General features: G+C 38.7%; 1 protein-coding gene and 1 non-coding gene across 7 annotated transcripts in view; both read left to right on the forward strand.

Moving 5' to 3' along the window:
• The window catches only part of KDM5A (lysine demethylase 5A), an 87,054-nt gene that overhangs the window by 31,803 nt on the left and 31,853 nt on the right, over positions 1 to 23,398 (forward strand). For 3 of the 6 annotated variants that reach the window (XM_036864818.1, XM_036864814.1, XM_036864812.1), the window contains 10 exons: positions 177 to 339; positions 1,436 to 1,555; positions 4,843 to 5,037; positions 11,043 to 11,224; positions 11,608 to 11,732; positions 12,180 to 12,330; positions 13,640 to 13,754; positions 15,674 to 16,029; positions 19,641 to 19,779; positions 22,417 to 22,596. In XM_036864818.1, the coding sequence (XP_036720713.1) occupies positions 177 to 339; positions 1,436 to 1,555; positions 4,843 to 5,037; positions 11,043 to 11,224; positions 11,608 to 11,732; positions 12,180 to 12,330; positions 13,640 to 13,754; positions 15,674 to 16,029; positions 19,641 to 19,779; positions 22,417 to 22,596 (1,726 nt within the window). The remainder of the gene's footprint in view (positions 1 to 176; positions 340 to 1,435; positions 1,556 to 4,842; positions 5,038 to 11,042; positions 11,225 to 11,607; positions 11,733 to 12,179; positions 12,331 to 13,639; positions 13,755 to 15,673; positions 16,030 to 19,640; positions 19,780 to 22,416; positions 22,597 to 23,398) is intronic. The other 3 variants (XM_036864813.1, XM_036864817.1, XM_036864816.1) reach the window with 3 other exon arrangements.
• Positions 10,154 to 10,226, forward strand: TRNAE-CUC. Its single transcript has one exon. It is a non-coding gene; the product is annotated as a tRNA-Glu (tRNA).

The following is a 23,398-nucleotide window of genomic DNA, read 5'->3' on the forward strand; positions in this document are numbered from 1 at the left end:
TACCCCCTATTATGAATAATAGCACAGATTTTTGAGATGGTTGCTAGGATTCAGGGCATATAATCTATGGCCATGGAGCAAGACAAAGTTAATTATAATTTAGTGGATTTGAATCAGAGACCCTGGCCTCATTGGCACCATGCTCTACCTAGATAAACAGTTATTTCTTTTGCTAGGGGGGAGCCAAAGACATGGTATGGTGTGCCATCTCATGCTGCAGAACAACTGGAGGAGGTGATGAGGGAGCTGGCCCCTGAGTTATTTGAATCCCAGCCTGATCTCCTACATCAGTTAGTCACCATCATGAACCCCAATGTGCTAATGGAGCATGGTGTGCCTGTGAGTCTTTTTGCATCTCCCTTCAGTATTTTAAATTTAAAGTTATGTACGCTTTTGATTAGAGTCACAGTATATGCTTGTTTTGTAATGGGAAATAAAAGATCACATCATCTTCGAGCCAAATTAGAATTTATACTCTGAAGGGAATAACGTTTATTTGATTAAGAATGGGGTGTTGTAAAGTGTGAATCACATTTACCTTATGTATAGCAACCTATCAGAATAGCCATGTTTTCAGTATATCCTGGTTTTAATAAAAATCTCATATTCTTTATTATCCCCATTTAACCAAAGTATAAGTATTTTAAGTGGTAGTTCTAATAACTAATGCTTATCCTTGTGGAGATCATATTCCCATATTTCGTATAAAGATTTCATAGCCTCTTTTTCACATGAGATAATGAAGTAAAAATATACAATGAATACCTTTTCTGCTTTTAAACTTTTAGGTTTGAAAATGATTATTAAATTTAAGCTACGAACACCTGATAAAGTATAAATTTAATGTTTGCTACATGTAGTCAGGTAGTCATCATAACCTTATTGAGAAAGTAGATCGAGTGATAGTAATGTTACTTTGTCTTTAAAGAGTAAATTTATGCAGAATCTGGGACTTCTCAGAAGACATAGTATTATCATAAAACAAAGAGATTCAGGAAAACTGATTTGGGGGGTCTCTCCATATGACATTATGAGCTAATCAGTTAGTTTCCAGAAAAAATTATCCAAAAGTAGGATGAAATTCCATCCTTTCCCACTGTTTACAACACAAGAATGAAAGGAATAAAAGAAAAATTCTCTTAACTGTAAAAACTTTATTAGGTTAGGAAACTAGTAGCTCATGAGAGCAGCGTTTTCTCCTTGAAAATTTCTATAGGCTGTGAACTCTTGTCATGAATTACTATAATTTATAAGTGACTATTTTAAGAAGGTGAAACTCTGACTGCTTCTTCAACCCTGATACTGGTCTGTGTAGGTTAATGCTTTATTGTTTTCAAGTTTGAAAAATGCTTCCGAAACTGACATAAAATGTCTCCCTTTTTTGTTGTTTTTCTTCTGTTTTGTTTTTTGTACCCTGTTCCCAATTTGCATTTAGGTGTATAGGACCAATCAGTGTGCTGGCGAGTTTGTTGTGACGTTTCCTCGGGCCTATCACTCTGGATTTAATCAAGGCTACAACTTCGCTGAGGCTGTGAACTTCTGTACTGCTGACTGGGTCTGTTCGATAGCAAGTAGCTGTTGTGTCTACTAACAGCCCCGGAAAATGCATCTTAATTGCTGTGCTTGCTTAGCTGGGGAGGGAGGGCCCATGGATATTTCAGTGGAGACTCGAATGTCTGTTGCCGTTTACGGAGTTCCAGGTAGTTTTTATTTGGAAGATTTTATAGTTCGTTACTTCTCATTTGCTCTTTTCTCATTTTATTTGAATTTTAAATGGGCAGTTGATGTTTTCTGAATCTTTTTCTGAGAATGTAATTCCTCTAGTCTTTGCTTTCTCTGAGCGCTTTTGGATTTTAGAAAGGTGACCACATCTTTTCAAGAATTAATTATACCACGTTTCCAAATATCTAGCTCTGATTTTTATCTTAAAATATCCAGTTCTGATTTTTATCTTAAAATGTTCCTTTATTTTTTTCCTTCTGGTAGATAATTAGGTGATTTTATTCTTCCTGCTATTTTATGTTTTCTTTTTTTTTTTTTTTTTTTTTTTTTTTTTTTTTTTTTTTTTATTCTTGGCTGTGTTGGGTCTTCGTTGCTGTGCGCGGGCTTTCTCTAGTTGCTGCGAGCGGGGGCTACTCTTCATTGCGGTGCACGAGCTTTTCATTGTGGTGGCTTCTCTTGTTGTGGAGCACGGGCTCTAGGCACGCAGGCTTCAGTAGTTGTGTCTTGCGGGCTCTAGAGCACAAGCTCAGTAGTAGTGGCGCACGGGCTTAGTTGCTCCGCGGCATGTGGGATCTTCCCGGACCAGGGCTCGAACCTGTGTCCCCTCCATTGGCAGGCGGATTCTTAACCACTGCGCCACCAGGGAAGTCCTCTATATTCTTTTTAAAAAATTTTATTTTAAAGGGTAGCTATAATATTGAGATCTCTGTGGGCTGCACTTTTGTGTAAATGGTATTGCCATTGATTGCTATTTTGCTTTTAAATGAGGTAGATATCAAAAAGTAATTAGTTATTTTTACATCATGTCGGTGGGGAAAAGACTGCAAACCTATCATACGCTCTTTGACTCTATTTTTCTTTTAGTGAGGCTGTTTTTTTGTCACCTCTCCTAACATTTGGGGGGATGTTTTTTTAGTAATATTGGATCTTATATTTTCTGTGGGCACCTTAATTTGTTAAATTTCATGATTACCCATATTGTTTCCTTGGCTAATGAATGAAATTGTATAATGAACAATCTTATATGACCTAGTAATTCTAAACTTCTTACTTGTTAGAAAGCAACAGGAGCAAGACTGAGGTTAGGGCTTTGCCTTGGACTTGAACTCTATTTTAAAACCTCAGCTAACATGTATTATGTGTTTATGATTTACTTGTTCCTTGGCTAGGTAGGTGTAGGGTGGGAAATGGAGGTGATTCAGAGATGAGTTAGAGATGATTTCTGCCTTTAATGTGATCACTATTATTGACGTTTGATCTTGGACAGCACTTTTTTTTTTTTTTTGGCTGTGCCACGTGGCATGTGGGATCTTAGTGCCCCAACCAGGAATCGAACCCGCAGCCCCTGCCGTGGAAGCGTGGAGTCTTAACCACTGGACCTCCAGGGAAGTCCCTTGGGCAGCACTTTTTGTTTTTTTGTTTTTTGGGGTTTTTTTGGCTCTGTTGGGTCTTCGTTGCCACACGCAGGCTTTCTCTAGTTGTGGGGAGCGGGGGCTACCCTTGGTTGCGGTGCGCAGGCTTCTTGTTGCGGAGCACGGGCTCTAGGTGCACGCGCTCAGTAGTCGTGGCTTGCGGGCTCTAGAGCACAGGCTCAATAGTTGTGGTGCATGGGCTTAGTTGCTCCGCGGCATGTGGGATCTTCCCGGACGAGGGCTCGAACCCGCGTCCCTTGCCTTGGCAGGTGGATTCTTAACCACTTTGTCACCAGGGAAGTCCCGGGACAGCACTTTTAATTTCACTGGTCCTAATTTTTTTTTTTACCTACTATGTAAAGATGCTAAGGTTCACTTAACCTCAAACAAGTGAGATGATATTTGTGAAAGCCCTTGATACTCTTTAGGAGAAGGGTGTGATATAAGTGAAAAGTAAAAGTAGCTTTATATCTAGAATGAAGTGATGGTACTGATTTTTATAAGCCACAATGGACAATCAGTTCTATTTTATGTGGCTTCCTTGTATATTGTATCAATAATAATTAAAAACTGCAAATCCTACAGTTTTGTTTTTCTTCTTGCTCTTGTTTTAAGTATTTGAGAAATGTTTAAAGAGTAAATTTCTGAGAATTAAGAAATGAAAGAATTGTATATTGTTATTAGACAAGATAGTCGCCAATCATAAGCTCAGTATATATATTTTCTTGGGAACGATTGTTTCTTTGGAAGAGTACGGAAATAATGCTTGATTCAGAGATGGTCTTGTACTCTGGAACTCTGATTCCTGTGATTCCCTTCTGCCTTTCTCAGAATGGAGGCGAGCTCTAAAAGGTGTTCTTAAAGGTCCACTTTCTTATTTTTTCTCTTTTATATTACGGTTTTCAAATACAAACCAAAACTTCAGACACCCAGGTTTTTCCACTTGAGGGAAGGAAAGAAGCTGGAGAGAGAGAGTTTGTGTAGCATAGCTAGTATCAATTTGTTTTAAAGCTTGATAGATTTTCAGAAGTTATCTTAAAAAGTGTAGCTGTTGATTTATGAGAAGTGATCATTTAGTGATTTATCTCACTTAGGAAAATTAAAGTATATAATCTCATGGTTTCACTTTGAATTCTCTTTAGGCCAGACTGGTAGTTTTAAAAATAATCTCTAGATGCTAAAATCTAAATTGTCTTTTGCTTTGGTCCTTATAAAAAATAAAGTTAGTCCATGTGAACTGCTTAAGTAGTGCTTTTTTCCCCTCCCTCCCTCCCTCCCTTGTATTGATAGTAGCATCTGTTGTTTGTTCTGTGGAAACATCAATGCTGAATATGTCCAATTATCCCTTGATAGCCTGAAAAATTTTTTTCTTTTTCCTATAAGAGCAGTCTCATACTAGACTGGTCTAAAAGAGTTTGCTGCCTCATTTATATATCAAGGAACTCATACTTCTTGAGGTACATAATGAGTAGAAAATCAGCTTAGGCCGGAAGCTCAACATCTCAAATCATGGGAATTTCCTGTGGGAAGGCCTTTGAAATTCTTGCTGGGCGGTAAAGGTTTAATACTTACAGTTAACTCTTATGTTCAAATGGACGTTGTTATTCTCTGTTCTTTATAATAGAAGAGAGGCTCTGGGGGGTAAGTAGTGGTTCTGTTCTGGAATGTGTTATAAGCAAGTAATTTAATTTGAGAATCTTGTTTTCAGTTGCCCATTGGCCGTCAGTGTGTCAGTCATTACCGTCGGCTGAGGCGCCATTGTGTCTTCTCGCACGAGGAACTAATTTTCAAGATGGCAGCAGATCCGGAATGCTTGGACGTGGGGCTTGCCGCCATGGTGTGCAAGGAGTTGACTCTCCTGACTGAAGAGGAGACACGGTTAAGGGAGTCTGTTATGCAGATGGTGAGTTTGCTGAGCACGTTTCCTGTATTTGATACTGCTCACGGGATATACCAAAATTTAAACCTGTGGAAAGAATCCATTTTCATCTTTGATCCCTCTAGAAGTTGAATGCAAAAATTACTGGTTTGGAGAAGATTTCACACTTCTGTACTTGCCGTTTTGGTTTCTTTAAGTTGAAAAAGTTTTAGGAATCTTGATGTCGTCATCTCCAGAGTTTTAAAAATGCAGTCCTATCAGGTAGAATTTCTTAGGTATGTATGTATTTTTTAAAATCTCCTACATATAGTATTACTTCTTTAAGCAAGAAAATTCAAATTCTTTTTTTCTCTCTCAGCTTTGTAATTGAATAAAAATTATGTTTCTGGTGATTGCAGACTGTCAGAGTTAATCAGTCTGTGTTTCCCTACGTTCTAAGTTTTTAATGAATGTAAGAAGGGCTGAATAACCCAGTGTTGGGATTTTGAATGCTTAGAATAAACTAAACATTGATCATACTGAAATGGATAGTAAATGAAAAAAATCTCTGTCTTCAGCCACATCTAGGCCCATTTTCCCTAACCCTCCCTGCATAGGTGGCCTCACTGGCTTTGTACCATGCTTCCTCCTGCTCTCGTACAGTCTACTTTCTCTCTTTCTTTTTTTTTTTTTTTTTAAATTTATTTACTTATTTTTGGCTGCGTTGGCTCTTCGTTGCTGCGCGCGGGCTTTCTCTAGCTGCAGTGAGTGGTGGCTACTCTTCCTTGTGGTGCATGGGCTTCTCATTGCGGTGGCTTCTCTTGTTGCAGAGCACGGGCTCTAGGCGCTTGGGCTCAGTAGTTCTGGCTCGTGGGCTCTAGAGCGCAGGCTCAGTAGTTGTGGTGCACGGGCTTAGTTGCTCCGTGGCATGTGGGATCTTCCTGGACCAGGGCTCGAACCCGTGTCCCCTGCATTGGCAGATGGATTCTTCACCACTGCACCACCAGGGAAGCCCTAGATCTGACGAGTCTTAAGAGAATGAAAATAGGTTTAAGCTAAGGAAGAATACAGTGGACTAGCAATTTGGATCTGAAAAGTAAAGCTGATCCAATTTAACTACTCTTCTTATTGGCACAAATGGGGGAAAAAAATCTATAAACCAAAATATAAAACTATACATTTTAGAAATGATATAAATACTATTATTACAAAATATTTAATGCTGATTATTTTTAAGAATTTAAGTTAACTTAGAAATGAGACTATTTGCTAAATGGTTAGATTTCTTTTTCTATTTACTTGAATTACCTGTGAAAGAAACAAGAAAGTAAGCTACAAATGCATCTTCTTAAAACATTTTTTTTACATTTTGGGGATATGTTAATGTATGCCTGATAGTTACTATTCTCACTTTATACCTGTATTCGTAAAGCTTTGTTTTGATTATGTTTATTTATTTATTTATAATAACTTATTTATTTATTTTTGTCTGCATTGGGTCTTCGTTGCTGTGCGTGGGCTTTCTCTAGTTGCAGTGAGCGGGGGCCACTCTTCGTTGCAGTGCGAGGGCTTCTTACTGTCGTGGCCTCTCTTGTTGTGGAGCACGGGCTCCAGGCACACAAGCTTCAGTAGTTGTGGCACGCGGGCTCAGTAGTTGTGGCTCGCGGGCTCTAGAGCGCAGGCTCTGTAGTTGTGGCGCACAGGCCTAGTTGCTCCGTGGCATGTGGAATCCTCCTGGGCCAGGGCTCAAACCCGTGTCCCCTGTACTGGCAGGCAGATTCTTAACCACTGTGCCACCAGGAAAGCCCTGATCATGTTTTTTTTATTAACCTTTGTATTTTATTATTTTTTTTAACAAGACTTTATTTTTTTAGAGTGTTTTAAGTTCACAGCAAAGTGAGAGAAGGTCCAGAGAGTTCCCATTTATCCCCTGCCCCACCCATGCACAGCCTCCTGTGTTACCAGTATCCCCCACCAGAGTGGGACGTTTTTTATAATTGATGAACCTACATTGATGCATCATAATCACCCCAAATCCATAGTTTATATTATGGTTCACTCTTAGTGTTGTGTATTTTATGGCTTTGGATGAATATATAATGACATGTATCCATCATTAAAGTATCATACAGAGTATTTTCACTTCCCTGTTTATCTTCTCTGTCCCCCAAACCCCTGGCAAACACTGATCTTTTCACTATCTATAGTTTTGCCTTTTCCAGAATGTCATATAGTTGAAATCATACAGTATGTTGCCTTTTCTGAATGCCTTCTTACACTTAGTAATATGTGTTTAAGATTCTTCTGTGTCTTTTCATGGCTCAGTACCTCATTTCTTTTTGGCACTGAATAATAATTCGTTGTCTGGGTGGTTTATTTAACCATTCACCTACTGAAGGACATCGATTGCCTCCACGTTTTGGTCATATGAATAAAGCTGCTGTAAACGTCTGTGTGCAGGTTATTCTGTGGATGCAGTCTTTCAACTGTTTGTGGGCTCTCTGTTCTGTTCCATTGATATATTTGTCTATTTTTTCATTAATACCACCACATTGTCTCGGTTACTACTGTAGTTTTTATAGTAAGTCTTGAAGTTGAGTAGGGTCAGTCCTCCAACTTTGTTCTTCTTCTTCAATGTTGAGTTGGATATTATGGGTCTTTTGCCTTTCTATATAAATTTTAGAATTAGTTTGTCAATATCCATAAAATAACTTGTTGGAATTTTGATTGGGATTGCATTGAATCTACAGATTTAAGTTGGGAATAAGTGACATCTTGACAGTATTGAGTTTCTCTTTCTGTGAACGTGGAATATCTCTCCATTTACTTAGTTCTTTGATTTCATTCATTAGTTTTATAGTTTTCTTCCTTGTACATATTTTGTTTGATACCTTAGTACAGTTGACCCTTGAACAATGTGGGGGTTAGGGGTGGCAACCCTCCACTAAATTGAAAATCCACATAGAATTTATAGTCAGGGCCTTCCCTGGTGGCGCAGTGGTTAAGAATCTGCCTGCCAATGCAGGGACATGGGTTTGAGCCCTGGTCTGGGAAGATCCCACATGCCGTGGAGCAACTAAGCTTGTGCGCCACAACTACTGAAGCCCGCACACCCTAGAGCCTGCAAGCACAACTACTGAGACCATGAGCCACAACTACTGAAGCCTGCGCACTCTAGGGCCCAGGTGCTGCAACTACTGAGCCCACGTGCTGCAGCTACTGAAGCCTGCGTGCCTAGAGCCTGTGCTCCACAACAAGAGAAGCCACCGCAATGAGAAGCCCACGCACTGCTACAGAGTGGCGCCCGCTTGGCACAACTAGAGAGAAATCCCACGCGTAGCAACGGAGACCCAATGCAGCCAAAAGATAAATAAATAAAATAAAATTACTTAAAAAAAATTTATAGTCAGCCCTCTGTATACGCTGTTCTTTTGCACACACGGTTCTGCATCTGTAGGTTTAGCCAACCACAGACTGTAGAGTACTGTAGTATTTACTATTGAAAAAAAATCCAAATGTAAGTGGATCCACAGAGTTCAAACCTGTGTTGTTCAAGGTTCAAATGTATTTCATTTTTAGGGGTGCTAATGTAAATGGCATTATGCTTTTAATTTCACATTCCACTTGTTCATTGCTGGTATATAGGAAAGAAATTGACTTTTGTATATTAACCTTTATCCTGTAACCTAGCTATAATTGTTTATTTTAAGAGTGTTTTTGTTGACTCTTTCAGATTTTCTACATAGATGATTTTGTCATCTGTGAACAAAGATGGTTTTGTTTCTTCCCAATCTGTATACCTTTTATTTCCTTTTCTTGTCTTATTGCTTAGCTAAGACTTCCAGAACGATGTTAAAAAGGAGTGGTGGGAGAGGATGTCCTTGCCTTGTACCTGATGTTAGTGGGAAAGTTTCTCATTAAGTATAATTTTAACTATAGGTTTTTTTTAATAGATACTCTTTATCAAGTTGAAGAAGTTCCACTCTATTTCTAGTTTATTGAGAGTTTTTACCAGCTATAGGAGTTGGGTTTTGTTAAATGTTTTTTCTGCATTTATTGATGTGATCAAGTGATTTTTCATCTTAAGCCTATCGATAGGATTACTTTAATTGATTTTTGAATGTTGAACCAGCATTGCATACCTGGGATGAATCCCACTTGATTGTGGTGTATATACAGTGTTGGATTCAATTTGCGTACATTTTATTGAGGATTTTTGCATCTGTGTTCACGAGAGATATTGGCCTGTATTTTTCTTTACTTGTGATGTTTTTGTCTGGTTTTGGTATTAAGGTAATGCTGGCCTCAGAGAATGAGTTAAGAAATATTCCCTCTTCTTCCATCCTCTGAAAGAGAGTATAGAGAATTGGTATAATTTCTTCCATAAATCTTTGGTAGAATTCACCAGTGAACCTGTCTGGGTCCAGTGCTTTCTGTTTTTGGAGGTTATTAAGTATTGCTTGAATTTCTTTCTAGATACAGACCTATTCGGGTTGTCTATTTCTTCTTGTGTAGGTTTTGACAGCTTGTATCTTTCAAGGAATTGGTGGGCATAGAGTTGTTCCTAGTATTCCTTTATTTATCCTTTTAATGTCCATGGCATCTGTAGTGATGTTCTCTTTTATTAGTTAGCCTGGCTAGAGGCTTATCAATTTTATTGAATTTTTCAAAGAACCAAGATAAAATGAATGGAATTCTTTACTGTAAAACTTCTCTGATCCGTTAATATGCTGGTATTTGTTAATCTCTAAGTTGGAAGGGATATAATACACAGCATTTACCTTCCCCCAGATTTACTTCTTTATTTACTGGTGTGTAAGTACCTTGCTCAAGTAAGTAGAAACTGTAAACGGAACCCCCTTGTCTATTAAATGGAAGTCTTTGTAAAATGCACTTCAAGTGCCTTTACTTTCTTAAAGTGGCATGCTGAATTTGATAAGCTTTCTTTTTTTTTTTCAACTTTGATTTTTTTTTATTGATATATAGTTGATTTACAGTGTTGTTAATTTCTGCTATACGGCAGAGTGATTGAGTTTTACAGATATATATTCTTTTTTCCATTATGGTTTATCATAGGATATTGAATATAGTTCTTTGTTCTATACAGTAGGACCTTGTTGTTTATCCATTCTGTATATAAAAGATTAACTTTCTTGGGAATTCCCTGGTGGTCCAGTGGTAGGACTTCGCACTCTCACTGCTGAGGGCCCAGGGTTCAATCCCTGGTCGGGGAACTGAGAGCCTGCAAACTGCAGCAGGGTGGCCAAAAAAAAATAAAAAATAGAATAACATTTGTTTAAAAAGATTAGCTTTCTTTTTGATGCCTTTTTGAAGTAGATTATATTTAGATTTGCATAGTTTAATGTTACATTTCTTTATCCTTGCATATATTTGATCAGTGTTATTTTTAATGATCGATTACTGATATTTCTGGTTCAAGGGTATATTGTCCCTGGGGACAGTAATTTTTATTTTCGATTTATCTTTTTCTTATTTTATATAGGAAACAAAACCACATAAGACAAACAGAACTTCGTGAATTATTATGTAGTAAACTCTGTTGTCATCACAGTATGGTCAGGAAATAGAACTTTTATCAGCTAGCCAATATTTTGTAATAACTGTAAATAGAGTGTAACCTTTAAAAATTGTATATACAAAAAGGCTTTTAGGGCAAAATATATTAGAAAATAATACTAGTAAATAAAAAAATATTGGCTTACTGTGCAAAAAAAAATCTGTCAGCCATCTTGAAAGTACCTCCCAATTACAGGTTCCTTTCCTTACCTCAAAAAATGACTTTTAACATTTGTAGTAATCATTTCCTGCATTTAAAAATGTTTCCTCAGTCACATGTGCATTCTTAGACACCAAGGTTTAGTTTTGCTCATAAAAAAAAAAACTGGTGGTGTTTTTAGAAAGTATTTTGATGATGTGCCATCGTACCTCCCATGTTTATATTGTCAGAGTAGAAAAAAATTTAATAACTAAGTTCTCTGATGCTTGAAAGACTGGAAAGACTTGATGTAGTGACATCAGTTGTATTTCAGGGTGTCCTGATGTCAGAAGAAGAAGTGTTTGAACTTGTTCCCGACGACGAGCGACAGTGTTCAGCATGCAGAACCACCTGTTTTCTCTCTGCTCTCACGTGCACCTGTAATCCTGAGCGGCTTGTGTGTCTCTACCATCCAACTGATCTGTGCCCCTGCCCCATGCAGAAAAAATGTCTCAGGTATCCAGAAGTTTCTTGTAAAACTTCTGTTACCGTCGTTTAAAATTAATGTCAGTACTGTCCTTTGTAAAGCCCTTCCCTGTGTTTGGACTGGTAACCTCTTGTCTGTTTGCCTCGCTTGAGGACCAGCCCATTAAAGTTGGCCCTAAACTTGGCACCTAAAGTTAGTTGTTTTATCAAGTTGATTTCACATGTTCCTTGTCTCTCCCTGAATTAAAACTCGGTGGGCTTCTTAGATTTTCTCTTTATGTATATACCAAAACCCCGTTCCCCTGGCCATTTTACTTTCCTTAAGCTGATTGTATGTAAATTTTAATTTATTTTCAAGTTGTTGGTTTTTGGAAGTTTTTATTTTCTCGTGTGGTGTTTTTTTTTTTTTTTAGATATCGCTACCCATTAGAGGACCTCCCTTCTCTGCTGTATGGTGTGAAAGTCAGGGCACAGTCCTATGACACTTGGGTCAGTCGTGTTACAGAAGCATTATCTGCCAACTTCAACCACAAGAAAGGTTAAATTTCTTCCTTTTTTAAGCATACACTGAAATGGTTGTCACTTTGAAAGAGGCGTTGTTTTGTTTTATGTGTTTTTCCTCCAGGAAGGAAAAACCCTAGGCTTCATACGAGATTAGAGACTAATGGGTTGGTTCACTACAGAATTAATTTCCTGTTTGAGAATCTTCTTTTAAGTGAAAAAGTTGATGTAAAATGGGACAAATAGCTAACTTGCAGTAGATGTATCATATATTTTGGGGAACCCCATTATTACCAGTGGACTAACATTAAAGGCTTATTGAGAAAGAGAAATTGTCTATAAGGATTAGAAACGAGCACCTGGTCATAAGCTTTTATTGTATTGGTGAGATTTTCACAGCTGTGGTGTGTTTCTGCTAATTGGTTGGTGAATGGTTTTTAATTTTCTGTGGTCATAGTATATGGCTTTTTATTTATTTTTACAGATTTGATTGAATTACGAGTAATGCTGGAAGATGCTGAGGATAGGAAATATCCAGAAAATGATCTCTTTCGAAAACTCAGGGATGCTGTAAAAGAAGCTGAGACCTGTGCTTCTGTGGCTCAGCTGCTTCTGAGCAAAAAGCAGAAGCACAGGTAAGACTAAGAAGAGCTGAGTTCTCCAGTGGTTTTCTGTTTTGTGTTGTTTTGACCAGAATAAAGGCAAAGTCTTAACTGGCCTGTGAGGCCCTGCCCTGTCTCTTGAGGCCGTGTTCTCCCTCCCCCAGTAATGCCCTAACCTTGTTTCCTACTGGCCTCCCTTCTTTCTTGCTCCACCCTGAACCCTCTCCCTCTGTTCTTCGTATACACAGGTGTCTTCCTGCTTAGGGCTTTCACGCTTGCTCTTGGCTCTGCTTGGAGTTCTCTTCCCCTGATACCCAGGTGGCTTATTCCCTCACCTCTTTCAAGTCTTTTTCAGACGTTGCATTCTTGGAGAGGCCTTCTCTGATAACCTCTGTAAAATTGCAGCCTTTTTATTCTTCTTTCCTGCTTTGTTTTTCTCCTGTCCCTGTCACCTCCTGATAGACGAATTTACTTATATATTATCTCCTTCTTCCTTTCCCAACCCCACTAGAAGGTATGCTAGGATAGAATGTTGGGGATTTTCATCCTTTTTCTTATTGCTGTGCTTTGAAGCATGCCTGGCACAGCGTAGGTGTGTACTAAGCATTTGTAAATAAACGATACTACAGGCTGAAGGCAGGTGGCAGCAACGAGTAACCTGGGTGCTGGGGAGGCTGCTGTTACGGAGCTGGAAGTATGTGCCCTTAATTTCATGTAATTCACGTGTGTTTTAATTCCCTGTGGTATTGTTTCTTAGTAATTCCAACACGTCTCTTGTATCTGAATGCCTTTTTCTATAGCAGTTCACATTGGGTCTCTAATTGCTTTATATGTTTTTTTATATTCTATTTTATCAGAGAACTTTTCTTAGCAACATTGATCAGTGACTCTTCACCTGTCATTGGGTCACTGACCCCCTTGGAGGATCTGGCGAAAGCTTAGAGACCCTTTTCTTAGAAAAATGCACATACTGACATAGTTTTGAATCAGTTTCTGAGGGTTTATAGTCTCCTTAGCCAGGTTTTAAAGGTCTTTGTTCTACATCTTAAGTTTCTTGAGGTAGAAGATTTAGTTTTATCAGTGGACTTAACATTTTACTGTGAGGAATTTATTAAATGTTTGAAATGTTTAATACTTGTGAGATTGGAGGAACTGTAACTTTGAGTCATTACCCGAAGAGCTAAACACTTAATTTGGAAGTGATCACCATTGCAGTGAAATCCCTCAAACACTAGTATTCTGGGATTTCTTGGGTTAGAATTCTAAAGAGACTAGAAGCCCCTTTGATATGGGAATGACTGTGAATTTTTCTTACTTACGTCTCAATATTATTTCACATCAGGCAGAGCCCAGATAGTGGGAGGACTCGGACCAAACTGACAGTGGAAGAGTTGAAGGCCTTTGTCCAACAGCTTTTTAGTCTTCCATGTGTCATCAGCCAAGCTCGACAAGTAAAGGTGGAGTATCACATTCTTTTTTGGGTAATATCCTTTGTAGTATGGGCTCCTGTTTTGGGTAAAGAGAATAGTGTGTCTAGATTCGTTTTTTTGTTCTTTCGTTTCTTTTCTCAAATAAGTGCTGCTATTTAAGGTTTTTTAGTAGGCAATAAGAATCTCTTGGCTTCATTCTTAGTCCTTGATTTCCCCCTTTAAAATTCTGGAACTAAGGCTAGTTTAGAATATTTTTTTCTATATTAATTTTAAGCCAGAACCTCCATTTAACATAGATGTAATTGAAATGTAAAAAATTAGTTAAAGGAATCTGAATGTATCAGTGATTACTAGTTCATGAACTTTTAAAAATGCAGAACTCTGAAATTACCAGGGCCCTCATGGTTTAATGAATATGTAAAATCTCAAAAGTATCAAATACCTGAATCTGCATAGTTAGTAATCTTTTGATAGTTTGTGGTGTGTTTTTGTGATTTGGCGATGGCTGTGTATCTAAAATGGTTTTTACAAAGATTATCAACCGTGAAGTCCAGTATCAGTTGTGTTGTTTTAACCCCATGTCATAAGAGTGTTTTGCTAGTTGACCATGCTTTCCTTCCTGAGAGACTTTCTTTTCTAAACATCTGACACCATACTCTCTGGTTTTCTTAGGTTCACAATTCACAGTTCCTTCTCTTTAGGGAAGCTGTTTGATTTCTCTTTGGCTTGGCTTCTAAGTTTGGAGTATATTGGGAGTCTTGGCCCTTTCTTTAATATCTTCTTTGATGACGTTAAATATCACCTATGTCCAGCTGATTCCCAGCTCTGACTGCCTTTCTTCTTTTCTGCAGACTCGTACATCCAGTTGCATACTCTGCATTTGCCTTTGGCAGACTAAAAGACATCTTAAAAGCCTTCTAATGAATCAAAATTCTTGATTCCTTTGTTTCCCTTATGCACCACATTCCGTCTCTAAACAGGTGTTCCTACTGTATTATTTCCAAAACGTCTCCCAGAGTGAACTGCGAGTCATCACCTCCACTGCTTCAGTTAGGCTCTGAACCACTGGAATCTGCCGCTTAGGTTACTGCAACAACTTCTTAACTGGTCTCTGTTCTTCTGCTCTTGTCCCCGACAGTTTATTTTTTATTCAGTAGCCAGAGTGATTATGTAATAAAATAGGAATAAAATCATACCACTTCCATGTGGTTAAAATCCTCCCAGTGGTTCCCCAAAGCCATTCAAATGAAATCCAAACTCATTGTAATTAATCTACAAGGCACTATGTAATCTGACCTCTGCTTATTCCTTAACTACTTTCTCCTGCTTCCACTTTGCTCCCCATCAGCCACTTAGGAGCCAGACACAAGCTCGTTCCTCTTTAAAAGCTTTTGCAGTGATCATTTGCCCTGCCTGAACTGCTCTCTTCCGGGTCTCCATGCGGTTCCCTCCTCTACCTCCTCATTTTAGTTTCGGTTCATCTGTCTTTTGTGACCGTCATTGCAAAGTAATATGCCCCTCCGCCCCAATCCCCTCTAATCACTTTTGTATTACATTGTATTGTATTGCCCTATTTGATTTTCATAGCACTTAAAACTAACCGAAACATTTTATTCATGTCTTCACTGTCTGGCCACTTATATTAAAATATGTGTTCCTTGAAGACAAGGACTTTGTATTTTTGTTTAATGGTGTATGCCTAGAATAGTGCCTGTAACTAAGTCAGCAGTCATTAAATATTTTTTGAGTGAATTAATCATATTTAAAAGTAGGAGTATGTAATTACAGAGAAACATATTTTTGCCTTTATCATATCTGTTTGGTGCTGTGATGCTGAGATTATTAGATAGTCTAGAATTTGGTAGTTTGCCTGAACTGTATGTATTCCATACTCATTTTGTATCTTTTAAGTTTGTTTTTAATTTTTTTTCTTTTGATCTTTTCAGAATCTACTGGATGATGTGGAAGAGTTTCATGAACGTGCTCAGGAGGCCATGATGGATGAAACCCCAGATTCTTCCAAACTGCAGATGTTGATAGATATGGGCTCTGGTCTCTACGTGGAGCTACCTGAATTAGCCCGACTAAAGCAAGAGCTACAGCAGGCTCGATGGTTGGATGAAGTACGACTGACCCTGTCAGATCCACAACAGGTCACTTTGGATGTCATGAAGAAATTGATAGACTCTGGGGTGGGGTTGGCACCCCACCATGCCGTGGAGAAAGCAATGGCTGAGCTTCAGGAGCTCCTTACGGTCTCTGAGCGATGGGAAGAAAAGGCTAAGGTCTGCCTACAGGCAAGGTGAACACATATGTTGGTGACTGTCACGTCTTTAATAAGTAGGTTAGAGAGTGGAAAGGGAGGAGGAACATGAGGGTCTTAATTAAATGTTTTGTGCCTTCCCTGGCTGGTCACTAAGTTACCAGATTGGGCTGCATACAGACAGTTTCAAGTATTGTGTGCACACTGTGTGCAGAGTACTTGTTTTAATAAGAGCCCTTCCATTACTGATACTCTAGTTAGGAGCTAAGAAATACAAAGCTGTGTTGCAGTATGTTGTTAACTGAGAGGTCCAGAAAAATGCTAGAAGGATTCAGAGGAAGAGAGGTCATTGTTAGCCTGGGTGGTCAGAAGAGACGCTTGAGAGAAAGGTAAGAACTTACATAGAGCCTTGAAGAATGAGTGGGATTGAAGTGGAAGGGGAGGTAAGAGAAATATCCTAAGCTAAGCTTAAGGAATGTGTAGGATGTGCTCAGGTGACAAAAGTGAAGTGGTCTTTACATGAGTGGGGGATTCATGCAGGAAAGTAGAGGGAGATGAGAATCAGGCAGGAGAGTGTGAGGTATTAGCATTGGCACCCATTGGACTTGTGAGATTGAAGTAAAGCGTCCATCAGTTTGACTGTAATGCTCTTTATGAAAGTATTTTTTCAGCACCTAAGATTAGTATGTATGTAATTTCCTTTGTGAGGATGAGGAAACTGGGACGCTTACAGAGATCACATAGTTGTCAAATAACAGCACAAATTTAAAGCCTTTTCCACGTCATTCCAAAGTCTCCATGTACTTAATTACTTTGCCAGTCACTTATTTTGGATGCATTTGATAGGCTTTCCCTTAGATGATTTAATTAACACAGTTCTGTTCAGCCAAGAAAAGGCTCCATGTGTGCTGGATATTTTGCTCTCCAGATGCCACTGAGAATACATAATAAAGTTTGTAGCTTTTCCTATCTGAAACATTCAAATTACTCTCTGTCTTCAGATTCATGATAGTTCTAGGAGGTGGGAGCATATTAAATGGGAAAAGTTAAATAACTTTGGAATGCAGACTATGATTTGCTATACCTGATACAACTGACAGTAGTCTACTGAGTGAAATTTTATTGGTAGTAATACTTGAAAATTTTCTTTTTCCCATTTTCCTACATTTAACCAGTTTTAGTGATTTTTGCCTCCAGAATGCCTTTTGAATCTCTCTTCTTCACCTCCACTGTCACTGACCTAGTTACAGAACTGTTACGTTTTCCCTTGATCTTTGCAATTCAGTGAGTATTTATGGAGTACCTACTACACTCCAGGTGCTGTTTCTAAGTGCTGTGGAGGCCATAGGGAAAAGACACACAAGGTCCCTGCTCTGAAATAGAGCCGATGTAGTGGGGAGAGACAGGTGAAAAAGTGAATGAGTGAGCAAATTTCAGATAGTGTTGTGAAGAGAATAAAGTTGGTAAAGAGAGGACTGATGGGGTTGGTGGGGATAGTGGGAAGGTGAATCCTCCCTTTTCTAGCTCCTGTTGAGTTGTCTTTCTGAAACGCATACTTCGTATTCTTCATCTCTTAGCATTGGTTCACTGCTCACCATTCCTTTCTGGATATCTTCCTCCTTTGTCTTTGACCATCTCTCTCTGCCTCTTTCAGAATGGCTTTCCTCAAGATTCTGGCCTAGACCACTTCTCACTCTTTACACCTCCTTGGAAATTTCATCTAATTTCTTGTCTCCATTTACCATCTTTATACTGATTAACTCCAAATTCTCATCTGTAACATAGATTTTTTTTTATAGATATCATCTGCCTGTTAGATAATTCCACAGGATGTCCCATCGGTACCTCAAATTCCCCATATTCAGAATTACCCTTGTTAACTCCTTCCCGTGTTCTTTCCCTTTGTTCCTGTTTTCTTTGACTGATACCCTCTTTCACTCATTGGAACAAGCCAGAACTTTGGAAATTAACTTTGACCCCACCCTTCTATTTCTTTGCCGTCAGACTCAGTTAACTACCAAGTCATGCTGATTATATTTCCTCAGTGTTTTTCACTTTCATTCTTTTTCTCTGGACTGTTGTTACAGATGGCTTGGATCACAGCACCAGGTTCTATCTATGACCTCACCCCTCTGTAAGCCATTGTCCGCACTGAAACTAGTATTTTCCTAAAATACAGGTGTGACTGTTTGACTCCCTTGCTTAAAGCCCTTCACTGTTTCCCATTCCCCTTGGGATGAAGTTCACATTTCCTTAACCTGACTTATAAGGCCATCTGTAATCTAGCCCTTTGCTTAAATATCTACCCTCACCCCTTGCCATCCTCCCTCTTGCATTCTGTGTTCTAAACATAGTGCTTCCTACCCCCGGTTCTTCAGACCTGCCGTGTTCTGTCTTGTCTCTGAACCTTTGCACATGTTTATTTTATTCCCTTGTGGAACACTCTTGCCCTCTGCCCACCCCTTGTGGCGCACCTCCACCACCCCTACCCAGTGTCTGGTCCCAGCTTTCCTGACTAGTTCCTATTCAGAAAGGGTAAGCGAGCTTAGAGGTCACTTCTGGGAATTCTTCCTTCACTGCCAAGTCAATTAAGTCCCCCTACTGTATATTCTGATAGGATCTTTACTTTCCTTTAGCATTGCACTTACAGTGTATCATAACTTTTTATTAATAATCACCTCCCCCCAGATGAAAAAGTTTCTGAGGCAAGGACTCTGTCACTCTGGTGCATTCATCATCTCTGGGACCTAGCACAATGCCCAGCACACAGCAGGATTCATGGATGGTCAAACTGTTTCCACGCTCAGTAGCTTCCTGTTGCTCACATAGCAAAATTCATGACTCTCAAGAGTTTTCAATCCGCGTCTTTCTTTCCTGCCAAGTTCCCCTGCTTCTTGCTTTTACTCCTGCCCCACCTCCCATTCTCACCATCCCCCATCTTAAACTTATTTTTAACTTATTTTTAAATTTTTTTCCATGTCTTTGTTCATTATATTCCTGTTGTTTTTCCTTTAACCCTTCATTTGACCAAATTATACTTCTTCTTTAAGGCCTAATTCAAAACCCTTCTCAACTCTCCCAGACAGAATTAATTACTGCTTCCAGTGGTAGTGAACCTATAGTAATTTGTTCTTAGTTCCCAGTACAAATATCATTCTTACCTTGTATTTTGATGAGTTGAGGATAAGGTCTATGTTTTTTTCATCTTTGTGTAACAAGGTGTTAATGAAAGTAGTTGAATTAAATGTACTTGGTCAACGTTAATGGATTTCTAGACTACTGCTTTCTACATAGCTGTTTAATATGCATCTGACAATTTCAGATATTGTGGAGAACTAAAGTAGAAGTAATTTAGTGAAAAACAGAGCATGGGATCTGAGATTCATTCTGAGTCAGTGTTTCATGTGTGCCATTTACTACTTTAAATGACTTTGGGGAAAATAATTGATCTACTTTGACTTAAACTTTTCTTGTCTGTAAAATAGAAATAGAGGTGATACCTGTTTTGCCTCCCTTTATAGGATTATGGTAAGAATTAAGTGAAGTCATGTGTATGAAAGTTCATTACACATTCTAAAATGTTATTTAAGTGTTGGTAGTAGTAGTTTGACTTTTCCTCATGCATCCACCCTATTTCTGTGTTTTTTAAGACCACGGCACAGTGTGGCAAATTTAGAAAGCATCGTGAATGAAGCTAAGAACATTCCAGCCTTTCTACCCAATGTGTTGTCCCTGAAAGAAGCCTTACAAAAGGCTCGAGAATGGACAACTAAAGTGGAAGCTATTCAGGTAAAGAGCCTTTTGAATTGTCCTACCATTCAGGTAATGCTGTCTCATAGATGAATCCTTTAAGCCTTTAATTCTTTAGAATAGAATAACTGTACTAAAATAATTATGTACTTAAAATTCACTTGTTTTTCCATCTGATTTTTATTTCAAAATATATATTACCTGTTTAAACTTTACTTGTTTCTGTTGACTCCCTGCTATGAAAGATGACAGAATTAGCCATTTAGTTAATGCTTAGCAGTAGGAGTTTATTTCCTGCTGTGTTCTTTGACTTTTTTGCCATGTACACCAATTACTTTTTTTTTAAATTGAAGTATAGTTAATTTACAGTGTTGTGCTAGTTTCAAGTGTACAGCAAAGTGATTCACTTATACATACATTTGTATTCTTTCTCAGATTCTTTTCCATTATAGGTTAGTACAAGATATTGAGTATAGTTCCCTGTGCTACACAGTAGGTCCTTGTTGTTTACTTATTTTATATATAGTAGTGTGTATATGTTAATCCCAAACTCCTAATTTATTCCCCCCACCCCACCCTGCTGTCCCCCAACTACTTTTAAAATAAGTGGCAGAAAAAGAAAATGAAATCAACATTTACTGAACCCCACAATACTCTTGGTACTATTCTGGTTGTTTGGGAGCAGAAATGTAAGGGAAGGGTGTAAAAACAGAACCCTGGACCTCAAAATTGCATATTCTAGTTGGCAAGACATATATCATACATCTGTAGTTCAAAACAATGAGTTAAGTGTTAGAGATGAAAGTGTGCTTGAATACGTAATTTTTCTTCTGAATTACAAAACCGTTAAGCAGCATTTACCGTATTGAGTATGTAAATACTGTTTATTATAGAACTACACTGAAAGAAAAAGGAAGCCAATTCTCCCCCTAAACTGCTGCCCTTAGAAAGAGTATTCTAAGTGTCAGGTTCTAATGACTTCTCTTTTACTTTCTTTTCAGTTGACTTTTTCTGAGACCTGCTTAACTGCTACTCTTTCTGTTCTGTGTTTTAAAATTGCCTGTTCCCATCAGGACAGCTCCTCTGTTTGTTTCATCTTCGGCCTCTTTCAGGCAGTTGGTTGTTCTCAGATGACTGGTAATCCTTAGTTGGCTGCTTGTGATTGAAGGACCGAGCCTGCAAGTAGAGGTAGCTGTCATGGTTTTCCTGTGTGATTATAGAGGACTGTTCCTCACCAAGCTCTTCCCTTCAGTGGGAGGACTGGCTTGTCAGCTCTAAGAGAGTGGACAGCTTCTGCTGCCCTTTAGGGTACATCACCTGGGAGAGGCTGTCTATGTCTGGGCTTAGCCAGAAGGTACTCTATAGTCAGATGGCTGTAGTTGGGCACAAAAGGGGGTAGTAGTAAATATGATATTTCTTGAGCCTATCTGTATCTGAGCTTTCTTTTCTCTTTCAATTATTCTCTTCTCTGTCTATTCTTATCCTAGTACCATAGTGATTTAATGATACCATTATAATATCTCTTATGGCTAGAACCTTCTCGTTATTCTTTTTAAAAATTGGACTTAAGTTTCTGGTCTTTCTGTTTCATTGTAACTTCTAAAATGGATATATAGGCAAATATGTCAGTTAATACGTGGGAAGTAACTATTGGAATGTCAGTTTAGCACGAAACACTATGCCTTTCCTTCATAGCTTCTGAGTAGTGATGAATGTTACAGGGATATACGCAGTTTCTTATAGGAAAGGTTATGTGTTCTGTCTGCTGGGGGATTGATGCACTCTGAGGTGTCACGCTGAATTATTGTCTACAGGCTGCCAACCTACTACTTCTGATATTCTTGCCAAGTCCCTGGAATGGATTACTCGTTGACCCTCACTTCCTGTAATGGTTCAATTATTTAGTAAATTTAAAGCAGTATAAATTCGAAAAACAATAATTACTTCATTACGTGGAAATATTGAAACATTGTGACTTAGAAGGAAAATATCCATTCTTGTTTGTGTTTGTAGGACATAAAATGGAGGTGGTTATCAGAACTAAAATACTGCTCTGTAGTAGTTGGAAAAATTGTGAAAGACTTTGAAACAGGCAGAGGAGATTACTGATGTCCTTTCTGTAGAACGGTGGATGTTGTTTGGCGAACCATCCAGGATTATTTGATTCTAGGAGTGTATGCCTTAGACTTTCTTTGACCAAGCTATTTTACAACTCTCTCAATTGTTTAAAAATGATAGTAATGTGAATGAATTAGTCTGTAGAAAAGCAATTAAATTTGTAAGGAACAAATGATTTTCCACACTGTAGAAAAGATGATTCCATTGACCGGTATGATATTAAATACCTGTTTCCATCTACTAGCAAATTCCTTTCCTCATTCCTAATTGCATTTATATATGTTTGTTTTTAGATTGTCCTTTGAACTAGTTTTTACATCTTACTGGGTCCCTTGTTAATTAATAAAACAAAAATCTTTGACAATGTGAATTTATGCAAACTTTTTTTAAAGGACGTTGGAAGGCTCTATTAATTCAAGAGATATTGATACAGTTAGGTTCAAAGAATAATATTTAATGAAAAAATCAACGCTAAAGTCTTTGTGAGGTCTACCAACAATATATTGCCAGACTTCCTAAGAGATTGCAAATTGTGTAAGGATGCCCTTTGTTCTCCAGAGTGGCAGCAATTATGCTTACTTGGAGCAGCTGGAAAGCTTATCTGCTAAAGGCCGCCCTCTCCCTGTGCGTCTTGATGCCTTGCCCCAGGTGGAGTCACAAGTGGCGGCAGCACGGGCCTGGAGAGAACGGACTGGGAGGACCTTTCTTAAGAAGAATTCCAGCCACACGTTGCTCCAGGTGAGGGGCGGTTTACTTTATGTGCGTGCACTTCAGCACCCTCATCAGAAGTTGCTGATTTAATACCTGACGTGAGGGTTGTTTTCAGTTTATCTGGTCATGGTTACACAGGTGATTCCTTTTTGGCTAATATCAGATGTTGACCAGTAATCTGGAGCCTTGGGCAGACTTGTTTCCACTTCATCTAATACTATGTCTAGAAAAAGAAGTCAGCCTGATCTTATCTCTGCTGTTATAATGGACCCTGTCACTGAAAGATCTTATTTCTCAGAGGCACAAATTAAAAAAAAAATCTTTTTTAATTGAAGTATAGTTGATTTACAATGTTGTGTTAGTTTCTGGTGTATAGCAAAGTGATTCAGTTATACATATATATTCTAAATTTATTGATTGATTGATGGCTGCACTGGGTCTTCGTTGCTGCGTGCGGGGTTTTCTCTAGTTGTGGCGAGCGGGGACTACTCTTCACTGTGGTGTGCTGGCTTCTCATTGCGGTGGCTTCTCTTGTTGCGGAGCACAGGCTCTAGGCACGCAGACTTCAGTAGTTGTGGCTCATGGGCTCAGTAGTTGTGGCTCGTGGGCTCTAGAGTGCAGGCTCAGTAGTTGTGGCGCACGGGCTTAGTTGCTCTGCGGCATGTGGGATCTTCCCAGACCAGGAATCAAACCTGTGTCCCCTGCATTGGCAGGCAGATTCTTAACCACTGCGCCACCAGGGAAGTCCCACAAGTATATATTCTTTTTCAGATTCTTTTCCATTATAGGTTATTACAAGATGCTGAATATAGTTCCCTGTGCTGTACAG

The sequence above is a fragment of the Balaenoptera musculus genome, chromosome 10 (genome assembly GCF_009873245.2).
Source record: "Balaenoptera musculus isolate JJ_BM4_2016_0621 chromosome 10, mBalMus1.pri.v3, whole genome shotgun sequence".
Lineage (NCBI taxonomy): Eukaryota > Metazoa > Chordata > Mammalia > Artiodactyla > Balaenopteridae > Balaenoptera > Balaenoptera musculus.